General features: G+C 38.5%; 3 protein-coding genes across 5 annotated transcripts; 1 reads left to right on the forward strand and 2 right to left on the reverse strand.

The window, feature by feature from the left end:
* Nucleotides 1-838: 838 nt before the first annotated feature.
* On the reverse strand, nt 839-6,796 carry slc25a55a (solute carrier family 25 member 55a). Of its 3 annotated transcripts, XM_067586719.1 has the most exons (10): nt 6,648-6,796; nt 5,845-5,950; nt 5,107-5,232; nt 4,641-4,696; nt 3,256-3,346; nt 3,047-3,165; nt 2,712-2,907; nt 2,442-2,596; nt 2,271-2,346; nt 839-2,156 (listed from the first exon to the last, which is right to left on the reverse strand). In XM_067586719.1, the coding sequence occupies exons 2-10, from the start codon at nt 5,862-5,864 to the stop codon at nt 1,997-1,999; spliced, it is 999 nt and encodes a 332-aa protein (XP_067442820.1). In that variant the 5' UTR covers nt 5,865-5,950; nt 6,648-6,796; the 3' UTR covers nt 839-1,996. The 3 variants fall into 3 exon arrangements, with proteins under 3 accessions (XP_067442820.1, XP_067442822.1, XP_067442821.1); XM_067586721.1 differs by lacking the exons at nt 5,845-5,950; nt 6,648-6,796 and adding an exon at nt 4,107-4,177 and having other exon boundaries at nt 5,107-5,192; XM_067586720.1 differs by lacking the exons at nt 5,845-5,950; nt 6,648-6,796 and having other exon boundaries at nt 4,107-4,696; nt 5,107-5,200.
* Nucleotides 6,797-11,413: 4,617 nt separating this feature from the next.
* tshba (thyroid stimulating hormone subunit beta a) lies at nt 11,414-15,230 on the reverse strand. Its single transcript, XM_067586731.1, has 3 exons — nt 14,249-15,230; nt 13,949-14,150; nt 11,414-13,169 (listed from the first exon to the last, which is right to left on the reverse strand). The coding sequence occupies exons 2-3, from the start codon at nt 14,111-14,113 to the stop codon at nt 12,891-12,893; spliced, it is 444 nt and encodes a 147-aa protein (XP_067442832.1). The 5' UTR covers nt 14,114-14,150; nt 14,249-15,230; the 3' UTR covers nt 11,414-12,890.
* An 810-nt stretch (nt 15,231-16,040) lies between these two features.
* Nucleotides 16,041-23,125, forward strand: slc5a8l (solute carrier family 5 member 8, like). Its single transcript, XM_067586729.1, has 15 exons — nt 16,041-16,778; nt 17,160-17,225; nt 17,476-17,527; nt 17,787-17,854; nt 18,175-18,329; nt 18,633-18,773; nt 18,861-18,990; nt 19,103-19,191; nt 19,529-19,641; nt 20,680-20,747; nt 20,862-20,948; nt 21,100-21,287; nt 21,501-21,610; nt 21,730-21,815; nt 21,940-23,125. The coding sequence occupies exons 1-15, from the start codon at nt 16,425-16,427 to the stop codon at nt 22,051-22,053; spliced, it is 1,821 nt and encodes a 606-aa protein (XP_067442830.1). The 5' UTR covers nt 16,041-16,424; the 3' UTR covers nt 22,054-23,125.
* The last annotated feature ends 2,325 nt before the right edge of the window (nt 23,126-25,450 follow it).

Consider the following 25,450-nt stretch of genomic DNA (forward strand, 5'->3'; position numbering starts at 1 on the left):
CACAAAATCATATGTGACATTCAGCACAGGGTCAACTCACTTACAGACACACTGAGCAACTCCATCTACATCGGCCACAAGATGTGCTTGAAAGCTTCAAAAACACCTGCAGGTGCACATTTAAACACAGGATTTATTATTGTAGTCAAGAATGGATTGAATGGGTGAACAGTCGGATGGTGGATGATTTTCCTATACAAAGGAAATATTAAAATATTACAAGTAGGTTATGTCATTAATGCATTAACAATCTGGCATTTCTCTTCTCCTTACTTAACATAGGACTAAGCACAGGAATCTGTTAAACTTTCATGTATTATTTCACGATATATCAACCAAATAGAATATTATAATGGTGAAAAGTCCATATTGAAACACTTTGTTCTGCATGCAGGGGCTTGGAGGGAAAAAAAAGGGAGGTACAGGCCTGCAGGGCAGAGTTGTATAACATTGTGGGAGGGTCTAATCAGGACTGACAGGCTGTGCTAAGGCAGGTGGGTGCAGGCTTATGTAACACTGACTTCTGTATGAATGTACAGTTGTCAAACTGGAATTTTCCTTGATAACTTACCAAAAATATAAAGCACATTGTTAATATCAAAAAGCTCTGATTATAGAAATTGACATTTCTGCTCCAGTACATTTTAAAAACTGTTGCTCCTGCCTGTTACAGACTGTGTGCCGTCGTCTCAGCTGTAGTGTTGTAGACAAGTTATAACAGTGTCTGTGACAAAATGGCAGCCAAACATAGTTCATTTCCGCCATTTGTGGTTGTGTTTAATATCATCCTTCATGCAGTGTCTCTTATTGTGCAGTCAATAAATCCAGTCACACAGAATGAGTGCATTGCAAATTTTAATGTATATATATACATATATACACACTGTATGTACAAAAAGCCATCACAAAAAACAAAGTATGGTAACAGTCATTTTTCACATGCTCACAGTAACGGTAATAATGTTTTTTTTTTTTGGCCGAGAGCTTTGCTTCTCCAGAATCAGACAGAAATGTCAGTCTGCTCTGTTAAGGCATAAACCAAAGACGGCTGATAATTAGGAGTCAAATCAGAAAAGTATGCATATGTAAATATCTTAACTGAGGTTATGTGGACAAACACATACATATATATCTATATAATGTGCATGAATGCATCTCAAGTTTTTGCAGATATTAGGATACAAAGAATGTGGTTCACAGCTAAACAACTGTAGGGCTAATATCAAGTATCTATCAGGACACTGTTCATGGTTTAGTAAACCGTATGGTCCCATTTCAGTAGGAAGGTTCATGATCAGTAAAATTAAACATGTACACTCAGTTATTGCTGAAAATGTATGTAAAAAAAAAAAAAAATAGATCCCTTTGAAATAAATGGTGTAAATTGGGCCCAAATGTACACCCTCACTTGAAACATTTGTTCCAACTTGAGGGTTTTGTAACATGAGACAGCTTGGAAAAGAAAGAAACACATACAAAAAAAAAACAAAAAAACTGCAAACTACTGCATTCAGCAAGTCAAAAATAAAACTGTAGCATACACATACAAAATAATGTGAAAAGGGATAGCATGGAAGAGAAAACAAAAACAGGTCTGTCTCTTAGATGGAGTGATTCCCAGCTCCCCTCCCTCACAGAGGGAAACACAGCAGGACTGTCTAGGGACAAAGAAAGAATAACACTGCAACTCTGAGTCCCTCAACCCAGTAAGGCTAATAGCTTCAACTGCAAAACGTTGGCAGTAGCCTTCTGAATAAGCCACAAAAGTGTTTAAGTGCAACACAGCTTTCAGACCATACAGAAGATGGTAGGTGATAGTCTTCAAACCCGGAAGCCTTTCTGACTGGTCAGACCAGACTGTCTCATTTCTTTTTTTTCTTCTTCTTCTTCTTCTTCTTTTTTTTCTGCTGTAAACTGATGTATGTAGCTGCCACTTGTTCCATCCATTTACACTCAGAATGTCACATGTATATCCAGCCAGCACGTCGAAGTGGTCTCATGCTGACAGGAGGCTTAGAGGTGAGTTGTCCAGGATATATTCTCCAACACCAACAAAGTACATAACCTGCGCGATGCCAAACAGAGGTGCGATGACCAGAGCTCGGCAGCCGGCGCCTTTCAGGAAGGCAGAGGGTCCCTCCTTCTGCATTATTTTACTGTGGAGACACAGCGGGATGGGTTTATTTATACACGTATTTATTTAGGCACACAAAGAGGAGAAAAAAAAAAAAAGCCATTATGTAACACAGTGAATGACTCGACTATCTCACCTTATACAATCCACAACTCCTTTGTAAGACTCCTCACTGGACCCTTTGTTCAGTGACTGCAGTCTCGTCTTCACCACTGGAGAGAAAGGAAATAACAGTTAGACAATACTCCAGATACATCACAGTGTTGCTGCTCATACAACAAAACACATCATGGCTCTCAACACTCACCATCACATGGGTTCACAGCCACTGCAGCGGTAGATCCAGCTGCACAGCCTGAGAGGAAAGCCCAGTAGAAGGGTGAGGACTCCTCAGGACTGGGTTTGCCTAGGCGGTTCAGGTTGGCAAACAACGGGAAGTAGATGACAGAAAAGGGAACGTCCCTGAAATAAATCAAACACAAAATGTTTCAGACTGGAAACCTGATACAAAGTAAACAGTCGTAACAAGTTCACATCTGCTTCCTCTTGAACAGGGAATTAAAAAAAAAAAAAGTACCTCATCAGTGTTGCTCCCAGACCTTTGTAGAGCCCCTGGATGCCCTGAGTGTGGAGAAGTTCCTTTGCTATCTGTGTAGCTGACACAGCTCGAGGTGGTGTGACCACCGTGCCGGAGTTGTAGGAGCGGCTGAGCATGGTGTTGGTGGCCACAAGCTTGGTGGGAGACATCATGACTGGCTTTTGCTGCTGAGCCGCTTTGGACAAAAGACAAAATATATAAATATACACACAATGGATATGAGTAAAATGTGCCACCATTTCTAAATCCTACTCGAGATGTTACAAACACATTATTATGCATAAGAGAGTCAACATAAACTGTAATCTTCTTACCAAGTCTGCCGGCATCCTGTAGCTGTATCTTCAGCATTTCCATTGGGGTGGTGACAATGACTTGGCACATACCAGCACCACAACCAGCCAGCATCTCTTTAACCACTGTCAGGCCCTTTCTGATAAGAGATAAGAGAAATATTATGCAACGCAACTGACGAGATACTGTATTTTCATGAGATTATTCCATAAGGAGGATTATTGCTTACCCATCTTTGGCAAGGTGATGGCGGAACAAGTCATTAGCAGCCAGCTTGATTGCCTTCTCAGGGGTAACCAGGGTCAAATTTACAGCAGCACCTGAAGAAAAAAAAACCACACACAGTTACCACTGAAGCCACAATCAAGTTTTCATTTAGCACATGTACAAAACATTCCCCGCCGTTATCATTACAACATTAGAATGTCCACTGTATAGCTAACGTACACAAAAGACAAGTCAAAAGCTTCAGTCGTAATGATGAAGGGGGATTACATCGAGAAATTACATTTAAAACATGTTTCAGAGGGAAAATGAGAAACAAGCAAAACATAAGACAAGGAAAAGAAATCAGGAGGTTAATGAATGTCCAGAGTGGAATGCAAACATCAAGTCTATGAAGTGAGTTATTTTATGATCACAGGGTCCACTATGTGTGGAGAAAATTTCAAGAAAGGAAATCTGTGTGTCTAGAGGAGGGCTACCAGTCAGTAAGTAGGTTAATGACAACAAACAGACGACAGATGACAGAGGAGATGTTAGTGAAAGAACAGACCGAATCCTTGATTATGTACTGTGTTCACAAACTTTAGGTCAACTTTAAAAATTAATCTGTGAGACTGTTTACATTTCAGTTAAACATCCTATTATAAAAGTTCTCCACAGATTCATTTACAAGATCAACCAAAGTCAGCAAAAGGCACAATCCATAGTCTAGAAACTGAGGATCCACAACGAAATTGACAGGACAGTATAGAGACAGCCAAGAAGTTATTGACGAGTAGTCAAAATACAGAACGAATAGATGGCAAAACAAAAACAGTGTGCCTATAGTTTTAAGTAGAGCAATATTGTAAGAACCATTTAATGATTTGCCTCCAGCGTGGCTGCGCCTTATCGGCTAGCCTTCAATATCCCAGGGGGACCCAAGTCTGTAATATGAAAAACACAGATGCAAACAAACAGCATTCCTCACACAAGCAGAGACCCACACTAAAGGCCTCCATTTTCCTCACATTAAGATTCTACTACTTCTTTTCTACATTGCAATAAATGAACTGATAATGAAAACAGTACATTTTTCAGTTTTCATACACTGCATGTAGGCTACTAAAACCGTCTATACATAGAAGAGGTAAAAGTAGTAAAAACCACTTAACAGCTTTGGCCACTTCTCTTTTTTTATAACTCATCACCATATTTCTAAGTAAATCAAGCACCAACAACACACTGTATCTGAACGCTCAGTAAAGACTAGGTGCACCCAGTAGTTATATCACTGTTCTACCTCACCAGAGAAAAATCTTACCCCCCCCTCCTACATTTAATCCTTTTGTAGCACTTCTATATGTTCTAGCCCGCTGGTTATTATATTCAGATGTGTATAAATCTTACCTCTGTACATTCCAAAGTAGCCCTCTGATCGAACTGTTTTGACAAGGCAGTCCATCCTACAGAAAACACAGCAAAGAAAAACATTATCAGTAAGGCTAATTTAAAAAAAGGAGTGGAGCAAAGAAACAAATATTTACTTAATTATTTAAACCCACTAACAACTTAACGAGAATGTGGGTTAGGGAATAGTGACTGCTCTAAGGAAACATAGGCTCCACTTGATAAATGGGAATCTCCACCCTTCAAAGGTATTTTTAAAAGGTGTTTGGCCCATCTCACTGGAGAGGAGTGAGGAAGCTGAACACTAGTCATGACCCATCAAGTCAGGAATGTCACTCATTATCCTACTCACTCAGATGTATGTTGTGTGTGTGGGATTAGTAAGAATAGAACTGGATTTTACAGGGGACGTAGTGGGTGTAATGACGAGAGAATGAGTGTGTCGTGTAAGACTAAAAATACTCACATGCTCTTGTAGACCTGCTGACCTCGTCTCTGATTCTGCAACCTGGTCTTTGCCAAGTCAATGGGGAACACACAAGTAACACCAACGATGCCAGCGATACCGCCGTTAATGAGCTTGGCTGGGAGACTGAAAGGAGTCGACAAAAAGGAAAACAAACACTCAGTTATGAAAATCAACCCTTAACATTGTGAACAATAAATGGTTAAAAATAAGATGAAGGTAGGAATATAATTCTCTGTTGTAAATTAAATATCTTTGATGTTTGGATTGTTGGTCAGCCAAAACAAGCAATTTGAGGAAAAATGTAATGGACATTTTCTCCATTTGTTAATTGATAGTGAAAATAAGTTATGGTTGCAGCCCCTAGCTGTGGTGTTGAGGTGCCAAATGCCAACTGGGGCAACTAACAACTTGTTCCATTATCGGTTAACCTGCCACTTATTTTTTTTGCTTAATCATTCAGTCAGTGAAAAATGTCAATCACGATTTCCTAAAGGTTAGGGTAACTTCTCTAAATGTCTTGTTTAGTACAATCAACAGCTCTAAATTATATAAAAACAGTGAAAAGGAGCAAATCCTCACAACTGAGAAGCTGTAACAGAGTAATATAGAATAGCTACCAATTAATTTTCTGTTTATCAACTAACTGTTTCAGCTCTTGTGCCACCAATGAAAGTTTACATCTGTCCACTTATACTATATGGAGAAATATAACAATATATGATATATGACACTCACCTGATCTGCTGCTGAGACATGATGACTTTGAAGTAAGGACAGGAAATGTCACTAAGAAACGAAGAAATGTGTAGGTCCAAGTGTTCTTCAGTCAATGAATAGATTCCTAGACAGATATGAAAGGTTGGAGTTACTTAAGAATATATATATGTAAAGGCGGGTTCCTGGTTGTTCACAGATTGGGTGTATCTAGCAGCTTATCCCCACCCACAGCACAGGCTTTGGCTTATCTTTGTGCCTCAGAGTCACGGGACCGTGATGCAGCAGGATGACTGACACTTGCAATCTGAGTAGTACAACCGGTGGGCGTGTTATAGCTCACATACCGGAACACCATAAATGGGCATTACCGCCTTTCATACATTCTTCATACTGATAAAGAGCTAAATTTCCAAGTAACATGCGAGCAGCCGGTGCCCCAAATCAAGCATCACTTTGCCGTAAGAGTGTTTTAAGGAGATAATGCAAAATCAACGAGAAAGAGCTTTTGTTCCTCTTGTAGCAAAACGCAAACCCTTTATTTCATTTGAAGCAAAAGTCCAGCATTAAGCATCTTCCGTCACAGAAAACTAAGGTTTTGGGTTTAAAGTTACGGATAGAAATAAGGAGGGAAAGCGTTGTTTCTTAACGGTTAACAGACGTTGCTTTCACTTCTATACTTAACTTAACGGTTGGTTAGCTACGTGAGCTAAGCTATCAATTCAGAACAATACCGTCCATGAGAACGAAACAAACCGGCTATAAAGGACAACTTTGTGACTTTAAAAACCCATAATTGCATAATTGGAAATCATTTTACTCACCTCAAGATTCTCTTGTAGTGGTTCTTTTAGTTCGTTTCGTGCCGTTTAGTTGAGTTCCGTAGCGTCCGTCTTGCCGGTTGTGTCTGTTAATATAGCTACGAGTAAGGCAGACTGGAAATTTCCATTCAGTTTTAACCGGGGGACTTACCCGAATTTACGCTGCCATTGGATTTAAACCAATCACCGCTTTGCAAATTTTCATACGAGAGGTTCATTGGCTAGTTTGACCGCCCCTCCTCTTTCATTGGGCGGCAGACCGATCAATCAAACTGTTCCACCAATCAAACGGCTACAAAGATGGTAAAGGGTGTAAGATGAAAGAAACTATTGTTAGACGAATAATTCTGTCATTTCTTAATGATTAAAAGTAAAATGACACAAATGCGTAAAGTTAAACATCTATATTAGGGTTTTACTATGAGACATTAGCCTAAGGTCGGTGAAGGGGTCAGGGCTCATGTCCCAATACGATCTTGAGGTTAAGATGATCTTGGTCTCATTCTAAGTCTATAAGCTAAGATCATAATGGCATTAAGATCACTTTGGATCAAGCAGGGAAATGACATCATTCTACTCTACTCTATTCTATTCTATTCTGGTGCACATAGGTTGGTGCTACGTTATACTTCTACTCCATGAGCACAGCTAGACGGTGCTGTGTAGTAGTTTTATGTATTTTATGAAGGATGTAGGCCATGCATGACTACAAACCACACATGGCATACACTGCAAGCCAATTTCCCTGTGGGGCAATAATAATAATAATAATAATAATAATAATAATAATAATAATAATAATAATAATGATAATAAAGTTAATCTCCACTACATTGTAGAGAGAATAGGTGTTTTGCAGATTAATATTTCACACACAAAACATATTGTCAGTTTATAAAATATGACCCAACAGTTTGCAAGATTATTAAAATTAGCTCCCTATTGACCAGTTATAACAATAACATGCTGCTTGCATCAGCCATGATATAAAAATAATACAAAATTATCATATATATAGTAGTTCTGGTAGGGGCAATTTCTCTGCAGTGCAAATACTTTTATTTTTGATACTGATAATACTTTCATTAAAATAGGATAAATTACAGACAGTTTCTAAATTGTGCTAGTGCTACTTTTACTGAAGTGAAGTATCCGAATATTTCTTCCATACTTGTTGGTACTTGTTTCTTCATTCTTCAATAAAATAAACGTGGGTGGGGAAGTTGATGAGTTTCGCCCTTCTCTCATTACCTAATGCTGAAATGCCCACTGTTGAGGTAACCTTACTCTGAACTGCTGGACCGCCACTGTGATTGTCCAGGGCAGGTACTCACAGATATGATTGTGTGCAACAGTGTGTACATAAAGCACATTTTTTGATGAAAACGAGCCTTCATGCTCATTGGAGATAATGCACCAGCTAAATAAAAGTAAAAAAAGGTGTATTGAAGTGGTAAAACATCGACAAACATCGTCCATCTCTTGTTTCAGTTAAACCAGTAACAAAAGGTAGCCTATTGAATTTCACAAAGGGATTTTCCTGGGTTTAGAAAATTCTAATGAATGCGTTGCAATCACAGGTGCTCTTGTTGGCACAGGAACTGGTTTATCTGACATGTTGGTACAAGGCAAGGCATCCAGAACCTGTATATTTTTCTGCTGATGTATGACTGAAGCTGAAAAGTAATTGTGGATGGTTGTCAGGTTATTCTGTGTATCGTATTCATGTTTAATGTCAGATTGCCAAACATCTAGTCATCCAGTTTTCTGAAAATAGCTGAAGCAGGGCCAGAAATCAGATAATCAGGGATCATATCAACATTCACTGTAAACCCTGATGCCAAACAAGGAGCAGTCACACGGATGGATTCTCCAGTGCTTACACGGATGGTCTGTTTTGTAAATAGTTTGGACAATTTTGCAAATTTACTATAAGCTGCATGATAATAAGCTGTTTGTATGCTGTATGTTGATCAGAAAAACTTGCAAAATTGATAATGAAGAACATGAACATATATCGAACATATGGGTGTCTTATGTTTACATTTTTAAGTCAATTGAGTATTTCTAACATTGAAACCAGGTGTTACTATGGCTGGTTACACACATTATATTTATGTCCTATTTTTAGAGTAGAGTAAAGCTTTAAATGATGTAAGTGATGAGGGCCAAAATTCACAGTGTGTCAACACAGTCATTTTGGCTAAAATGCATTTAAAAGTTGATCTGAAGCTTATATGAGGCTTCAGCAGCCTGAGTTAGTCATATCAAGTGGATATCTGCCACATGTGCAGTATTTTTAGCATCAAATTCCCTCCTTGTGTTTCCTCGGACAGTGTTTCCCAGTTGAGCTGCGGTGGAAGTATAGTAACAAGAAGAGGGACTAAAGACTGTAACGTTGAAAGATATCTACTCGATTTGACTAATTTGGATGGCTGAAGTTTCATATTAGCTGCAAGTAAACTTTTAAATACATTTTTGCACAGAAGGAGGCTTGTGGATTACTTACATTGTAAGTGCATTATGAAGGAATTTTCTAATTGGCCAGTATGAACAAGAGAAATGATTATAGCAAGAAAAACCTGTTTCACCAGACTTCAATATCCCTGAGGGCCGATTTGGCTTACAGTCAGTAGCACAGATACAAAAGAAGGAATTAAAGTACACAGGATAATACCAACTTTGCTGTTGTCGTTGTCATTTGTCACCTAAACCATCATAAAAGGGCACTGAAGCCTGAAAACGCCAATATTATCTAAGGAGCCAATCACTGATGGAATAAAAACACTCATATATCTGTTTGTGTTGCCTCCAGGAGGTAAAACCTCCGGTCTGATGGAAGCAGATTAAACTCACTATGTAAAGGCTGCTGGGGGTGCAGTAAGACAACCTGGGCTTTCTGTGTGGCTCTAACTTGATACAAATGACAAAGATCATTACAATGAACACTAGTGACTTTACGGCACACATTCACAATTTTTGCCAACATGTTTTTGTTTTGTAGACTGAGGTTACCAAATCAGCAAATGTTAAAAGTGACTAAATAAAAGAAGTCACAAAAAGGGGGACTTTGGCAATAAAAAGACTGTAACATTGAAAGATATCTACTTGATTGGACTAATTTGGACAGCTGAAACTTTTAAATACACTTTTGCAGAGAAGGAGACTTGTAGATTACTTTCAATAGTGATTTGAAAACATTAAAATTTCTGTGAAAATTTCAGAATTTCCTTAAGAAGAACAATCTTTGATTTTCCTTTTTATAAATAAAACCGTGTTGGCATCAAAGTTTGTCATCCGAGATGGCTCTTAAATATTTGTACTGCTTTTATATTTCTGTTTTCTCTTGTGCGCATACAATCCAGCAATTATAGTAAACTGAAATAAGCACAAATATATAAAAAAGGACCATCTGTAACAATGCAAATGTGTTAAAACAGCACCTATGCGCCATTGGTTGTGGTGCAGCCACAGAAAAAACAAAAAATCTTCACATTTTTTTCTAGTTGAATAAACACAACACAAACAAAACTGTATGGATTGTTTGAATGAAAGAGTGATTGGTATGTGCACCACATAGCTGCCTCTCTCGGAGTGCTGATGGAGGCAAATTCCATTTCATCCACTGCTTTATCCATTATAGTATTAGGGTTTTCAAAACACCACCACACAGGGAATTTCAGCCGGGCAATTCAAACCATTGTGCCATATCTGTCCGATAGTTTGATGAGTCAAATCAGGTCAGCTGTGAAAATAAAGTTTTTTCTGCATAATTTACCCCCCAGTTAAGTGTAATTACAGGTACAATAAAGCCAAACGGGACCATATCGTCAAACTGCACTCAGGACATGTTTTTGAACATCCATAACATGAAAAAATCACTATTACTACAATCAGCAGTTTACCTACACCTGAAAGATAAGAGACACTCTTTTGAGGACAACAACGTATATATTTTGGGAGGACAGATGGTTTGAAAGAGGAGTGAAGGAGGCCATCTATTTTAGCGTAGAGAAACCATCACTCAACAGAGAAGAAGGTCTACAACACCACTTATCCTCCGACTACAATGCCGTCCTTTCATCCCTTCCCAGGAGACTTAACAACCATTCACATGACAACTCCGACGAGTGTCATTTACACTTGGCCTCATGTGACTCCAACGACTGACAGCCAGGAACACTAACAAACCAAGTGGTATCAATGACCTTGATAACGACCCCACAAGGGTTAAATACCTGGGATTCCCCGACAGTCAATTAGAACTAGACTCACAGGTCAGTCTCTAAACGCTTTGGGAGGTGGAGATCTCTGATTGTCTGGTATCGCCAGACTAGTTAGAACTGAAGAGTTCCCTTGGATAATACTCCACCATCTTGTCAACTTACTGTTGGCAAGGTTAAACAGAGTGTCAGGTTGTCAGAAGTTGTACAAGCTTTCTAAAGGCTATAGTGGCTCAAGAGCATAAGTCTTGTCTGTCAGCACATTATGAACTGGTTTTCCATTGATATTTCCCACATACAGTTAACTGGTACTCATTCCATGTCTGACCCAAAAACCACACCTCACTTGAAAGTTGCATCAAGGTTTGTAATTTTATGAATTGTGTTAGGCGTCAGTGGCTCACAGGCACAGGTTGATATGGGGAGTAATGCAGATGGTGATGAGTTCCTAAATTGTTTGTTAAAAAGGTGAGAAGCTGTTAAGAGCTCCAGAACCAACAACACACACAATACAAGAACTGAGCCTGGGCTTATTTCATCTGACAAAATACTTTTTTATTGACATGAAGGCAGTTTGACACACACTAACAGAAGAATGCTGTGATATCCAGCAGTGACAGACTATAAGGTGACGAGAGAGCGATGTCACGGAGATCCACATGATGATGGACTTATCATACATTCTCCTACTCTCAACTGCTGTGCTATTAATAAGCCCCAGCTGTCTCCACAAATTCCCCTTTGTGAATGACAAACTACACACATAACTTGAGACAGAATTACTCAACAGTTAAACTCACACTGTAAGTTTGGTGAGTCTTCTGCGTGACCTGTGACTAGTATTTGTGTACACTTTTAGAAGGAATGTGTTGAAAATGTACACATTTACTGTGTACTACTGTCTTTTACATGTTGTGTCCATTTTAAACTGAGCTGTTTTACACATAGTTATCTGTATATTTAATATAAACACAGACTGTGTATTTGTTAATTCCGCCCAACACAATGTTTTATATTAGTGGGTTTAATTAACATTATGCGTGTATCTGTGTGTCAGCTTTGCTGTCAGTTTCTCCCCCCCCACTTACACAAGAAGGGTCACGACTTAAAAACCTTCTACCTGTGGTGCCAGGTTGGGAGTAAGAGTAAGAAAAAAATGTCTTGTTGATTAACTGTATTAATACTGAAAATATCTCTTTACTACCATTAAAAGGCTAAAAAAAAGAAAAAAAAGTACAGCATATATATACACATAATAGTGTTGGTTTTCAGGTTTTGTTTTTAACACAGTGTGTGTAGCAAAGGTCAGCACAAAATGTGTTTGTATTACACATCTACACTTACGCTTCTTTGTAAATGTAATTTACAGCATCACAAAATCAAAATCAACACAAACGTTGTCCCCAAACCCATTTATGTGTTCAAATTTGACACAGTTTGTGTTCATTTTAATGCATCTTATCTAAAGGTGTGGTTCATCATCCTCACTGATAATCCATTTCACAAGAAGAAGTTTATCAGCAATCACATGCCTTCCAGAAAGACTGTTGAGGCAAATATAGTATGTTCGAGGTGACATTGTGGAGTGTCATGGAATTGTGTTTGTTATGTGGTAAACAGAAAGCTACGGGACAACATGTGATTAAGTGAAGCACAGCTTAGTCAGAGAGCTATTTAGAGGCTTTAGCTTTAATTGAGTTGCTTTCAGAGTATCTCTTTCAGAGTAATAAGTCTGGGAGTCACACTCACATGAGTGTAGAGGTGGATAAATAATGACGCTGACAAAAATACATACCAGGATCAACCCCCTTTGTAAACTGAGAAGCAGAGCTGCAGCACACACACGTTGGGCAACAAAGGGACAATAAAACCGGCTGGTACAATAGGTAACAGTACAGGCAGTACACACATCACTGTCTCCATCACAAGCTAAAGGATGTCATTTGTCTTTCCTCAAAACATTCATGAATCACTCAGTTCCAGTTTGGTAATTGCAACAAACATGATGAGAACAGTAAAAGAATCAGAAGGGGATGACGTAGTTGCTTTGGCCAGGGTATGGGTAGATACGTCTAACTGGTTTGGTACATCTAGCTCCGTCCACACTGGTCCTGTGGGCGCACTCATCGCTGTCAGTCCTGCAGGCACCACAGTGGCAGCTGAGGGCCACAGGGTAGGTGAAGACAGGGTTGGCGTTGATAGGACAGCCGGGCAGTATGGCTGTGCGGTACTCCACCTTGTCATAGGTACAACCTTTCTGGATGAGGAAGCGCGGGCCGAGTATATCCCTCATATTGCTGTCCTGGTTACCAAACAAACACAGGAGTGACAGAACATTAATGATCTCATTCACATTTCGTGAGCTCATAACACGTCATTAAGGGCGCTTGTTTCCAAAATGTTTCCAAAATAGTCATTTTTATGACTTACCTGATGTCAAACATAACCATGAACTTTTTTTTTGATAAATGTGCGTCATGTGCTTACCGAAGGGACAATATCTTAAAATGTTAATGTTCTATGTTTGTAATGGATGACGGGGTCAAATTTTGGTCAAATGTTAGTTGTTATTTTCAACAACACAATTTTAAACTTTCTGTTGAAGATTATATTTTGAATGAAAAAAAACCCCTAAATTATTGTAGTTTCCTGATAAACTCTCTAAAAGTTAATAAAAACAAAAATAGTATATGCACAATGAAATACTGTAACTACATTTAAAAATATATATTTTCATGTTTTTACAACTCAATCTGACTTTGTTCTATTTTTATTTATTTCATATAATTGTGTTAAAAGTATTTTATTCTTTTTTTATTCTTTATTATCCTCATCTTTTCTGTTTTTTTATTTCATATGATTTGACTGTTCCCTCAATTTACACAGTTTAACACTTTGGTTATGATAAAATGGAACTTGACTGTTTGGCTTAACTAAGTTTTTTGAAGGAAAAACACCTCCCAGCCAATCAGAATGTAGAACTTTTCTATCTTTTCTTTTTCTGTATGATGATTTTTTCTCGTGTTCTCTTTTTACCTGAAGAGATTAATGACCCTCTGTTCTTCTAAAGGACATACATACCCTCGAGTAGCAAAATCCCATGCAAATAGTGGTGTTGATTGCCACACAGAAATCACACTCTGGCTTCTCCACATACAGGGTGAAATCAGTGGGTAAACACATGGGAACAGCTGGGCTGAACAGCAGAAAAAGGAGCCAGCAGGTGAACACTGCAGTATCAGTCATGTTAAGCAATGTTATTTCTTTCCAATCAATTTGAGACCTGCATAAAGAACAAAGACAAATTGACAACAGATAAGAGAGAATCAAATGTTTGGTATGTTAACTTAAATATGCTGTCACACTGCGTGTAAAAGTCACCTGCTTGAGAGATGTGGGCTTCTGCAGGCCTGATGATGCTGTGACTCTGAGCATCCCTGCTGAACAGTATTTATATGAACATTTTATAATCCACCTTGCTGTTATCTTCAATCTGTGATGAAATGGAAGCACTCAGCTTTTAGTCAATTATGTTGATGGCATGAATTAATGATTTCCTTCATGAACAAAGTCCATGCAATAACCAAGGAAATTGACGCAATGGACTCTGCACCAGCTGAAATCTCTGTGCAACTCTGTTGCTGAGTCCGTCCGAAATCTAAAACAGTGACCACTAGATGTCACACACGCCCAAAAGCTTATTTTGTGCTTGAAAGAATGCAGAAGAACCACTTAAATTTTAACCAAGTTTTACCATCTCTTCCAAAACAAACCCTAACCCTGTCTCTGCACACTTGTTTGTAATGCAAAATATTTCAGTGCACTTCCTGAATGTGCATGCATAAGCGATGCTTTGTGAATTGTGGGTTAAAAACACCAAAGAACAGTCAGCAATGTGCACAAGTCAATCAACAAATTGTCACAGCCCAAATTTATGCAGAACATAAGTAGAAAACATTCAGAGCAAGTTTATCTAACCTGTTTTCACAGTAAGACATTCATCTCTAAAACAGCCAGTATTCTGTCTCATAAGGAATAGAGACATGACTACAATATTTCACCCGACGCTTCCAGTTCCAGTTTTGTTTAATAATTGTCGAGGATAGTCAAAGTCTCTCCCACACATTAAGTCATAATTGTGACACATGTGATTGTTTTTTTATATCAGTACTATGATGCCCCCTCTATTTATACTTTATTGGTATTCTCGTGCTGTACCTTAGATAAGGATTATCTCATCTTATCCTATAAAACAGTGAACAGATCAAAGCTCTTCTTTATCATTTAATCCTCATCTAATAACAATCATCTTTTATTATGCACATGACTAACTAGCTAATATACTGTACATTATCATTCTCTATTAGTGAACAAATCTATCAGTACATAGGATGAATGTTCATGAAGAATATTACGATACAGTGAAAAACATAGTCAGTGTCATGTAAGTTCACTCAATGTCCATTTTAGCTACTCACTCCTTCTTCACACCTCTTACTTACCTTTACAAACATTAACAGTATCTGCCATTTTACATTAACTTTGTAAGAATTACTGGACCCGATCCTCTCACAAAGAGTGACTCAAATTAAACCAACCATAAAATCTCCTTTCATTAGATAACTAACATTACAAGTAATCACACTTAATATCCATTGTAGTGACATAAATGTCTGTGACAGTAGCTTTGTTGTCAGTTTCTTTCTCACCTGCAGTGTTGTTGTTTTATTACTGTAGTAGTCACATTTTCCCCATGACCTATGACCTATGTTTTTAAGTTTGAAATGACAGGTTTCTCTATGCATCACTGGACTGATGGTCCAAAACATGGAAGTGCTGTGTGACACATTAAATGATGTGAGTAGCAGGAGCAGTGACCATACCTTAAAGATTTAGATTTAGATAAAGATTTAACCTACCCCACCTCCTGAAATTCCTAACATTACCAATAACTACTGAGTAACCTGGAGATTTACAATGACCACTTGTGAACATGTTGCGATGTTGATTCACCTCAGGTACACCTCAGGATCATTGTCCTTTTAAGTCATTGAAATTATGGCTGACTTCAGTACTTTGTGTCCTTGATGGATTATTAACTCAAGTGAACTAATCTTTATAGTCTGCTGAAAGCATCAGAGTGGAGAAGACTCCTGCCAAGCTCAGTTATCTATATGTTCATCAGAAGAAGCAGCTTTAATGGTAGTTGGATTGGCAAAGCAGCACACAACAGAGGACTAACACCCTGAAGCCTTTGGATTTTTCTATTCTTTGTTGAAGGTTTGAAGGGAAACTTTTAATATGAATGCAGCTGAATATGTCTGACAGTTGACAGTGTCTGAAATGCTGAAATACATTTGTCTTTAGTGAGTATTTTTGCTCTTGGTGTTGGTATACGTACAACTGGACTTGAGGACAATTTCAAGATAATTTAGAGGGAAGAACATTAAACATTTGCGAGATTGCATAATACAGAAATCCAGCTAAATATAAGCAATCTTAACTACAGCTCAAAGAGAACTGTTAGGGCAAGGAAGCTTCTTCTGCTGAACTAACCATGACTGGTACAGGTGGTCAAGTGGCCACGTTCTCTGTGTGGGATTATGTGGTGTTTGCTGGAATAATTTTGGCGGCTGCTGGAGTTGGCCTTTTCCAGGCCATCCGGGGCCGTAAGGAGACCAGCAGCGCTGAGTTCTTGTTGGGTGGACGGCAAATGACAGCTGTGCCAGTTGCCATGTCGCTCACTGCCAGCTTCATGTCTGGCATCACAGTCATCGGCACACCTGCTGAGGCCTACCTTTATGGAACTGCCTTCTGGCTCTTCGGCTTCTCCTACACCATCATGTCTGTTATCACTGCAGAGATCTTTGTCCCCCTTTTCTACCGACTGGGGATCACCAGTGCCTATGAGGTAAGGAGATGTTGCACACTTTAAATTATTATAATGGTACGAAGTCTGGCAGACAGGTATGGCAGGAATAAACTTAAAATGTACAGAAAACGTACTGCTACAGAAATGCAGTACTTTTAAAAGTTAAAAGTTGACTAATGATTCATCCACTACAGTTGGCAACAGTGCTGGTTTAAAATGACCTGGGGGTTGATAGCTATCAAACAGCCTTTGATCAATGGTACAGAACTACAGTATCCAACTATACCAGTATCCAAGAAATAAAAATAAAGAATAAAAGACCTGCAATATTTTGTAAACATGGATGTAAACTAAGCTACAGTATGTGAACCAAGTGATCAGTTAATGATGTGACTATGTGGGATTCCATTTCATTTCTAGTACCTGGAGATGCGTTTCAGTCGGCCCATTCGGTTGATCGGGACATCGATGTACATTGTGCAGACGGTAGGCAACTTAAACATGATTTTATTAAAAAGAGAGGAATGTTCTATTCACTTTTGTATTTAGATAGTGAAAAACAAAAATACGAAACCATGGAGAATGGAACAAACACCCATATTAATATGGTAAACAGCACCTGTCTTTTTCCTCGTTGACTTTATGTAAAATAAAACCAGTTCCCACAATCCATTCATATTAATCACATGCTTGTTGTGTTTCCATCTAATCAACTAATGGTGGCATCTTTTATCAGGTCCTGTACACAGGTTTGGTCATCTATGCTCCAGCTCTTGCACTAAATCAAAGTGAGTCAAAACACAAAAAAATCTCACAAAATAGGAGAAGACAAGGTTTTTTCTTTTAAAGTTTGAAGCCTTAAACTCTAACTTAGTACTGCAACCTGGTGATAGTGTGTCACACCTAATTTCCTTACAATTATCTGTTCTGTCCTGATAATAGGGTTTATATACTACCCATAGAGTTGTTAAAGGAGTTGTTTTTGTCATAAAAGAGGGATAATTTTCATCTATAAATTATAACAGAGTTTTCTTTCTTGTTATTCAGTCACTGGACTTGATCTATGGGGAGTGCTGGTGGCTACAGGAGCAGTGTGCATCGTCTACTGCACTTTGGTTGGTACTGTGCATTTCAAAATGAACTGAATTAATGATTTGTGCACCAAACAAACAGTATACAAGAGTATCCAAGTATGTTTGTTGGTCAAACTAAAAACAGTCTGGTTTATTATGGTTGATATGACCAATTTCATACTTTTATATTACGCACCTTTTTGGTTTATAGTCTATAAGACTGATTTTGGTGGATCTGTGCAAGTTACTCTTTTCATAATGATGTCTAATTGTACACATTTTAACATTACTGCAACTAGCACTAAATTGGAAATAGTTTAGAAAGTGTTTGCATTGCTAAGCTAACAAGCATTTTGTTTCAGGGTGGCCTGAAAGCAGTAATCTGGACAGATGTGATGCAGATGGTGGTCATGCTGGCAGGTTTTGTGGCTGTTATAGCTAGAGGAGCTGTACTGCAGGGAGGCCTGACGAAGATTTGGGAAGACTCCCGCCAAGGAGGCAGACTCGAGGCGTTTGAGTAAGCACACAAGCAGACTTTTGTCAAACAGTATTTGTTGTTACTTTTAAACTGATTACACTACCAGATGGTTGGGGCTTCCTGAATCAGAACAATTCAATTAGTGTCTTTTGCAAACAGAGGAAGGCAAATTAGATCAACTTTCCTATAATTGTTTACTGTAACTCTTAATTGCTTATGTATCCAAGAGAGGAAACCTCACTGGAAACTGAATGTCAATACTGGAAAGATTACATCATCAGAATTTCATACTGATATGTCCGCATACATTACATTCAGTATTTTTTTTTTCTTTTATAACAGTTTTGACCCAGATCCACTGAGGCGACATACTTTCTGGACCATTCTTATTGGTGGGAGCGTAATGTGGGTGTCTATCTATTCAATCAACCAGTCCCAGGTGCAGCGCTACATCTCCTGCAAAACCTTGGGGCACGCCAAAATGTGAGTGTTCCTGCATGCAAAGCAAATTGTATGTCATTGGCTGAGCGTAAGGGTTCGTGCGCTGACAAGTCTTCTTTCATCTTTCAGGTCTTTGTATGTGAACATGGTTGGCTTGTGGGTAACTGTGAGTCTGGCTGTATTTTCTGGCCTCACCATGTTCTCCATTTACAAGAACTGTGACCCACTTGCAAATGGTGATATAGGTACTCTTGACCAGGTAACTGCACCTTGTGACTGTCTCATAACTCATCATCACGTGGGTGTCATGCTATTCATTATGTAATGAACATTATGTTAAGCAGTAAAAATGTTTTTTATTTGTGAACCAGATGCTTCCCTACCTTGTAATGGACATTCTGGCAGCCTACCCAGGAATCCCTGGCTTGTTTGTGGCTGCTGCATATAGTGGGACCCTGAGGTGAGGCCTGAAAACAAACAAACAAGGAAATATTTATTTATTTTTACATCAGAGTAAGAAATGCTGCACTAGATAAGGTGTACAAGTAGATAAGCTATGATGGAAAAAGAATGAGCTGGCAATACCTCTATTATGTCGTTTCCAGAGAAAAATTCCATGTCACTGACTGAACAACAAATTAGTACTGCGTTGACATTTTGTGCCATTTTTAATCAACAATGCAACAAACTACCATCTGCATGCTAGCTGAAACTACTCTCATCTTTGATTTAATGTGTCTTTTAAATGTATCGGTCTTTCTGCTCTGACTAAAAGCTTACTGTTGTCTATTTTTCAGCACTGTGTCTTCCAGCATCAATGCCCTAGTCGCTGTCACTGTGGAAGACTTTATTATGCCTATATGGAAAAACCTCACAGAGAAACAAGTGACCTGGCTGAACATGGGCCTGAGTAAGTCATGTAAAAAAAATACTTTCAAGGTAGTAATGATCAACCATTAGAAAAGAAAAAGGTAAAGAGTGAGTGAAGCATTATTCATTAAAAGGATTTCTAGAATACAGGAGAAAATACCACTGATAATTTAGTCGTAATTTAGTACTTGTACTCTGATCATGAATTCCACTATAATCTTCATGTATGACCCTATAAACCCCAGGCACCTTGAAGCTCACAAGATACCAGTAGGCACAAAGATAAGCATTATCTTATCTTGTTTGTCTTAGCAGATAAATGTTACCGGTTCCACTGTTCGAGGTTCATAATGATTAGAAATATGGAAAAATCAAAAGCTTGATTAGATAGCTAGATCATTCAGCCTTTAATAGAACCTAACAGTAATTAGAGGTACTGGATGACAACTAAATAGTTATAATATGCTTTAGTGGCGAAATGTTTCCATATACAGACTTAACAGGACTCACTGCACGCACAGTGGTTAAGGCTACAATAAATGACAGTATTTCATCAGCCAGATTCACTGAGATAATCCTGCACAGGCAAGACCATGCAGGTTCCAGAGGCTTCTTTTGGGAGGGTGAGATCAAGGGTGTAGCTCTACTATCTCATTATGTGTGAAAAGAATGCAGGAAAGACAATTAACCTGCCTCTTCATGTAAAATAGAAACTGTTTTATTTTGGATTGGCAGGTTATCTGTACAAAGGGACACAATGATCCTGTTCATTACTGTGCACTTATGCTGTAGGTGTTAATTAGAGCAGTCATTTGTGGGATGGAATCAGAAAGAAAGCAAGAGGCTCGAAATGTATTTTTAAAATAAATTAAGCCCTAGAAGTACTATTCTCCTTTATAAAAAAATGAACTCTTTTTACAGCTAACACTAAAAAGGCACATTGATGACAAAACTTTAATATGTATGACCCAGGTGTGACTTTGTTTTGAACTCTTGTCGAAAAAATGCAGCTTATCTGTCCTTGAGTATGCACTCATTGAGTTTGATCAATTATTTTATTTTAATCATTTCAAACAAGGTGTATTCTTCGGTGCCCTGTGTATTGGGATGGCCGGAGTTGCCTCAATGATGGGAAGCGTTCTGCAGGTAAACCTCTCCAATACTTTGCATGAACTCTCACTCAGCCATTTATTGCTCTACAGCACCACCATGAGCTGAATATCAAAAACTACAAGCCTCCTGACATTTCTTTGTTTCCAGGCAGCTCTGTCCGTATTTGGTATGATCAGTGGGCCTCTTCTCGGTCTTTACCTATTAGGCATGCTCTTTCGCACATCAAATTCAATAGTGAGTATCTCCTATTACTGGCACATTCACTAGCACAACTGTACCCTCTCAGAACACACAGAAACTTTGCTAAAACAAACAAACAAACAAAAAAAAAAAAACACGTGACACATCCAGGAAGCATTTGACTGTTCTCATATTTACTTTGCAGGGAGGACTTGTGGGAATGATCATTGGTCTGGTGTTGACTCTGTGGGTGGGGATTGGAGCCCAGCTTTACCCACCAACAGCTGAAAAGACAGTCCCTCTCCCAGTCAGCACTGCAGGCTGCAACAACACAATGGGCCAGAACTACACCACAACAGCTCCCTGGACCAGTCCAGTGACCCAGCAGCCCGAGTGAGTTATATTACATTTAAGGTCCATCTGCGGTTACTCAAGCACATGATATGGCCACAGTAAATAGGAATACTCATTAGCATTTTAATATACCAAATGTATGCAACAGGTGCTACAGTGATACTTCATGGGCCAATTATATACTCACATTGGTGTAAAAAGTGTAGGATAACAGGGGGGCTGAATACTGATATAACTCCCTGTGTGTATCAGATTCAGGCCAGATCTAGCAGACTCCTGGTACTCTCTGTCATACCTCTACTTCTCTCTGTTGGGCACACTGACCACAATGGTGTTTGGCCTCCTGGTGAGCATGATGACAGGTAAGACATCTTTCTTCTAACCTCCACTTCCACTGCACAGACACATTAATGTTTGTATGGTCTATTATTATGTTAGTAAGTATTCCATGAAACAAGATATTGAAGTTATTTCTTTGTAGGTGGTTGCAAGCAAGAGAAGCTAAACTCAGATCTGTTTGTGAAGAAGAGAGACCTGGTCTGTTTCAGGTGGTGCAGCAAATCAGAGGTAGAGATCAAACCTTTTGTTAGATAATTAGTAACAAAGTAAGGACATTTTATTAATTGAACTGCACAAGATTTTAACACGAGTTATTAATAATGTTTTACTTAATGTTCTCAACCCATTACAGGAATCAGACACCAAAGGAAAGGCTACATCAGACTTTCAAATGGATGCTGACAAGTCAAGATTACCAGACTCTGATGTAACAAGTAAAGATGTTGAAAAAGCTACCAAACTGTAATGCTGCTATATCAATACACTGTGTCAGTTTTGGAGACATATTTAATGTAAATATTAAAAAAAAAAAAAAAAAAAAAAAGAATACACAAATGACAAGGCATAATTTTTCTGCTGCTACAACCCTGCGGTGCGTTTGATTCACAAAAACACATAACTGAAACTCGATTATGTGCATATTTATGTTGGTATTTATGTTATGCATTATGTTGGCAAATACACAATTACTTAGACTGGGCTTAAAAACTAGCTATAAGGCTTGGTAAAACTAAAACTGAACTTACAATAGTCATAATTCAATTCAATTTAATTTAATTTATATAGCGCCAAATCACAACAGAAGTTATCTCGGGGCACTTTTCATACAGAGCAGGTCTAGTCCGTACTCTTTATTTTACAAAGACCCAACATTCCCCCATGAGCAAGCAAGGAAGAACTCCCCATTAATGGAAAGAAACCTCAAGCAGAACCGGGCTCTAGGTGGGCGGCCATCTGCCTTGACCGGTTGGGATGAGTGAATAAGGAGGGAGGGGGAGAGCAGAGAGAGAGAGACACAGAGAAGCATAATAACAACAACAATAACAATAACAACTATAATAATAATAGAAATATGACCTTTAATTTAACCGAGATGTTACAGCTATTGTAGTCTTAATCATCTCAATAGGGAACAAGGTGTTTAAAATAGCTCGAGGTCACCACATCTTTTGCTCCACACTGATTGAGCTGCTCCCATTTCCTGTTTTGTAGGGATGTGGCAACACTGTTTTACTTTTATTGCCCTTTGTTCAATTGTTCTCCCTGAAAACGGCTACTAGCTCTGTAATCTACCTGAACATTGCCCTTGTCCATTTCATGCTGACATAGACGGGCATATTGGAACATCGTGTTTGTTATTTTGCAATAAGAGTAAGATGTATGATGGTGTAATTTTTTTTGTAGGAACAAGGACATTTTTGTTTTTGGATGTTTGTTTATTCTCTAGTTATTTTTGTAGAAAATGTTGCTTACTTTATGAACTGCCTATACAAATTACTCACAAATTATTGTTAATAAATATTTTGTACCAAGTTCAACCGTGTTGACTGAAAACACATGAACATAACATACAAATTCAACAGAGAAAACCTTAGTGGGTCCATGTTTATGTGAGAGAGAATACAGAAGAGTGAGGCCAATACAAATACATTTACTGTATATTTAGTGCTCTGGGAACGGTGTTTCTCCTTTACTTCAGGCTGTAAATTTTGTTTGAACTGGCCGAACGGAGAGAAAAAGAAAGAGAGAGAGAGATTGAGCTTTGCTCTAGGTAATAACTTTGTCCTTTGTCTCCATGGCAACATACAATAGAGGAAGTTAACAAAGCACTGACCTACCCACTTTTACCTGGCACTATCCAGCGAGACAATCCCTTAGCTGTTCCAGGTTTGCAGGAAGTGGAGAGTCAGTCGTAAAATGGAGACATGCTCACTGCCAGGGAGGTGATCTGAGACAATTTTCACTCATACGGACAAAACAAGGTAATCTGGATTTTTTAAAATCACAATCTACAGCAATGAAGTCTACAAAACCAAGTAAATTGTTAATCACGTTTCGGACTTATATAAGCTTTCAAATGAAAAAGAGATTACAAATGTTTCCATCGACATAACGCCGCAAGATCACAGGGTAGGCAGGCAATAATTATGTAATGTTTTAGTGTCTACAAAGTTGTTTCCTTTTGTAAATATGCTGGTGTAATCTTTGAAAATACATCACATATGACCTCCTTATAATGGGTACAGTGTTTAGGGAATAACTTTGACTGCCTAATATTATCTCGGCCTTACAGAGCAAACTCAGACTTTAGTGAACATTATTAAGATAAGGGAAAGATAAATTCATGTCTTTACCAGTACAGTGTTGACAGTGTTCATTTTATACACACTCATATTTGACAAGTTTTTGCGTCCCATGCTTTGTTTCCCAGCACAGGACTTAATGGCCATGGATACCATCTTTGCTACTCTGGCTTGTTGCCTTCTGGCTCCTTCTTTTGCTATGGCACAAACTGAAAAGGGGAATTTGAGTTTGACTCTCACAGCTACAGTAACAACCCCTGACTTAAATTTGACACACATCACTACAACGGTAACATCCAACTCGACTGTGCACGCAACTGTTACTTCAGACTTGACTGACGACACAGCATTTACCAGCATGCCCCCAGACAATGAAACATTCACCACGACCACGACAGTAACAACTGAGAGTACCAACCACAGCGAGACTTCTCAGTCTACAACTATCATGAGTCCTCTAACAAACGGTACATCACTGACGACCACAACACCTGGCACTCAAACGCCAACATTTACTGCGCTGACAACGCCAGCAAACCAGACCACAGTAGATTACATAAGTACATCTGATACTGCATTAATCACAACTGCAAATTCATCTACCACTGTCAATGCAACCTCAGATCAAACATACAGCACCTCACAAGGTAAGGCAAGGATCCATGTTTTTAAGTGCAGTTTTATTACAGATTTGATTGCTCATTGTATGTTTTTATCTGACTTTTTTTTCCCGCTGTGCCACTAGGTTCGGGACTCAACATTCCAGAAAAGAATATGACAGTTCTCTTCAGTGTTGTACTTGGAGTGTTTGCTTTCGCATTGGTTATATTCATTTTTCACAGATGTAAACATAAAACCCAGTACTTGCATCAACCTCTAAACAACACCAATGACGCGGGTAAGACGTTCCCCATTCATCATATAATTAATATAGACTATTTTGTTTATTATTAGCAATTATAAATACCTATTTAATTTTCAACAGATGCATTTGCAGCAGCCGACGACACACTTGTAATTTCTGGAGGACTTTATGATGGCCATCCAATCTACGACAACGTACCGCCTGCCCCTGTAAACCAATCTCAATTCCGGCTTGAGTTCCTTCATTAAGGAGAGAGAGTCACCGCGCTTTGAGAAATCACCTTTGATGCTTGATAGGCATGGATGAAACCAATTTTCCTCATCCAATAATACTACATTTTCAAGACTGAAATTTCACCCTTGTGAATTTTTAATTCTAAATGAGAAGCAAAAGGCAAAGAGGAAATGAAAATCATGACGGGCAGAACATTCAAACAAGGACAATGTTGAGGAATTTGAACATTACTTTTACTCATATCACTGTCAATAGTAAGTCATGGTAACACAGAAGTAGATAGTAACACATAGCAACTACACCTGTTACCATACAGCCAATATAAACTTGTGCAGAATGAATGAGATTTCATATGAACGCCAGTAAAGATAAATTATTCAATACAACTCTAGCAAGAGATTCTTTTTCAAAGTACTTAAAAGCAATGAGGATGACTTGACAGTCACTTAAAAACTACCTCA

The sequence above is a fragment of the Thunnus thynnus genome, chromosome 4 (assembly GCF_963924715.1).
Source record: "Thunnus thynnus chromosome 4, fThuThy2.1, whole genome shotgun sequence".
NCBI classification, from domain to species: Eukaryota; Metazoa; Chordata; class Actinopteri; order Scombriformes; family Scombridae; genus Thunnus; species Thunnus thynnus.

Coding starts and splice junctions, on each gene's coding strand:
- slc5a8l (XM_067586729.1), top strand. CDS start 16,425: ATGACTGGTACAGGTGGTCAAGTGGCCACGTTCTCTGTGTGGGATTAT. Junction 17,528..17,786: donor AGCTCTTGCACTAAATCAAA/GTGAGTCAAAAC, acceptor CTTGTTATTCAG/TCACTGGACTTGATCTATGG. Junction 21,816..21,939: donor GGTGGTGCAGCAAATCAGAG/GTAGAGATCAAA, acceptor AACCCATTACAG/GAATCAGACACCAAAGGAAA.
- tshba (XM_067586731.1), bottom strand. CDS start 14,113: ATGACTGATACTGCAGTGTTCACCTGCTGGCTCCTTTTTCTGCTGTTC. Junction 13,170..13,948: donor TGGGATTTTGCTACTCGAGG/GTATGTATGTCC, acceptor TTTGGTAACCAG/GACAGCAATATGAGGGATAT.
- slc25a55a (XM_067586719.1), bottom strand. CDS start 5,864: ATGTCTCAGCAGCAGATCAG. Junction 2,908..3,046: donor ACAGGATGCCGGCAGACTTG/GTAAGAAGATTA, acceptor TTTTGTCCAAAG/CGGCTCAGCAGCAAAAGCCA. Junction 2,597..2,711: donor CTGGGAGCAACACTGATGAG/GTACTTTTTTTT, acceptor GATTTATTTCAG/GGACGTTCCCTTTTCTGTCA.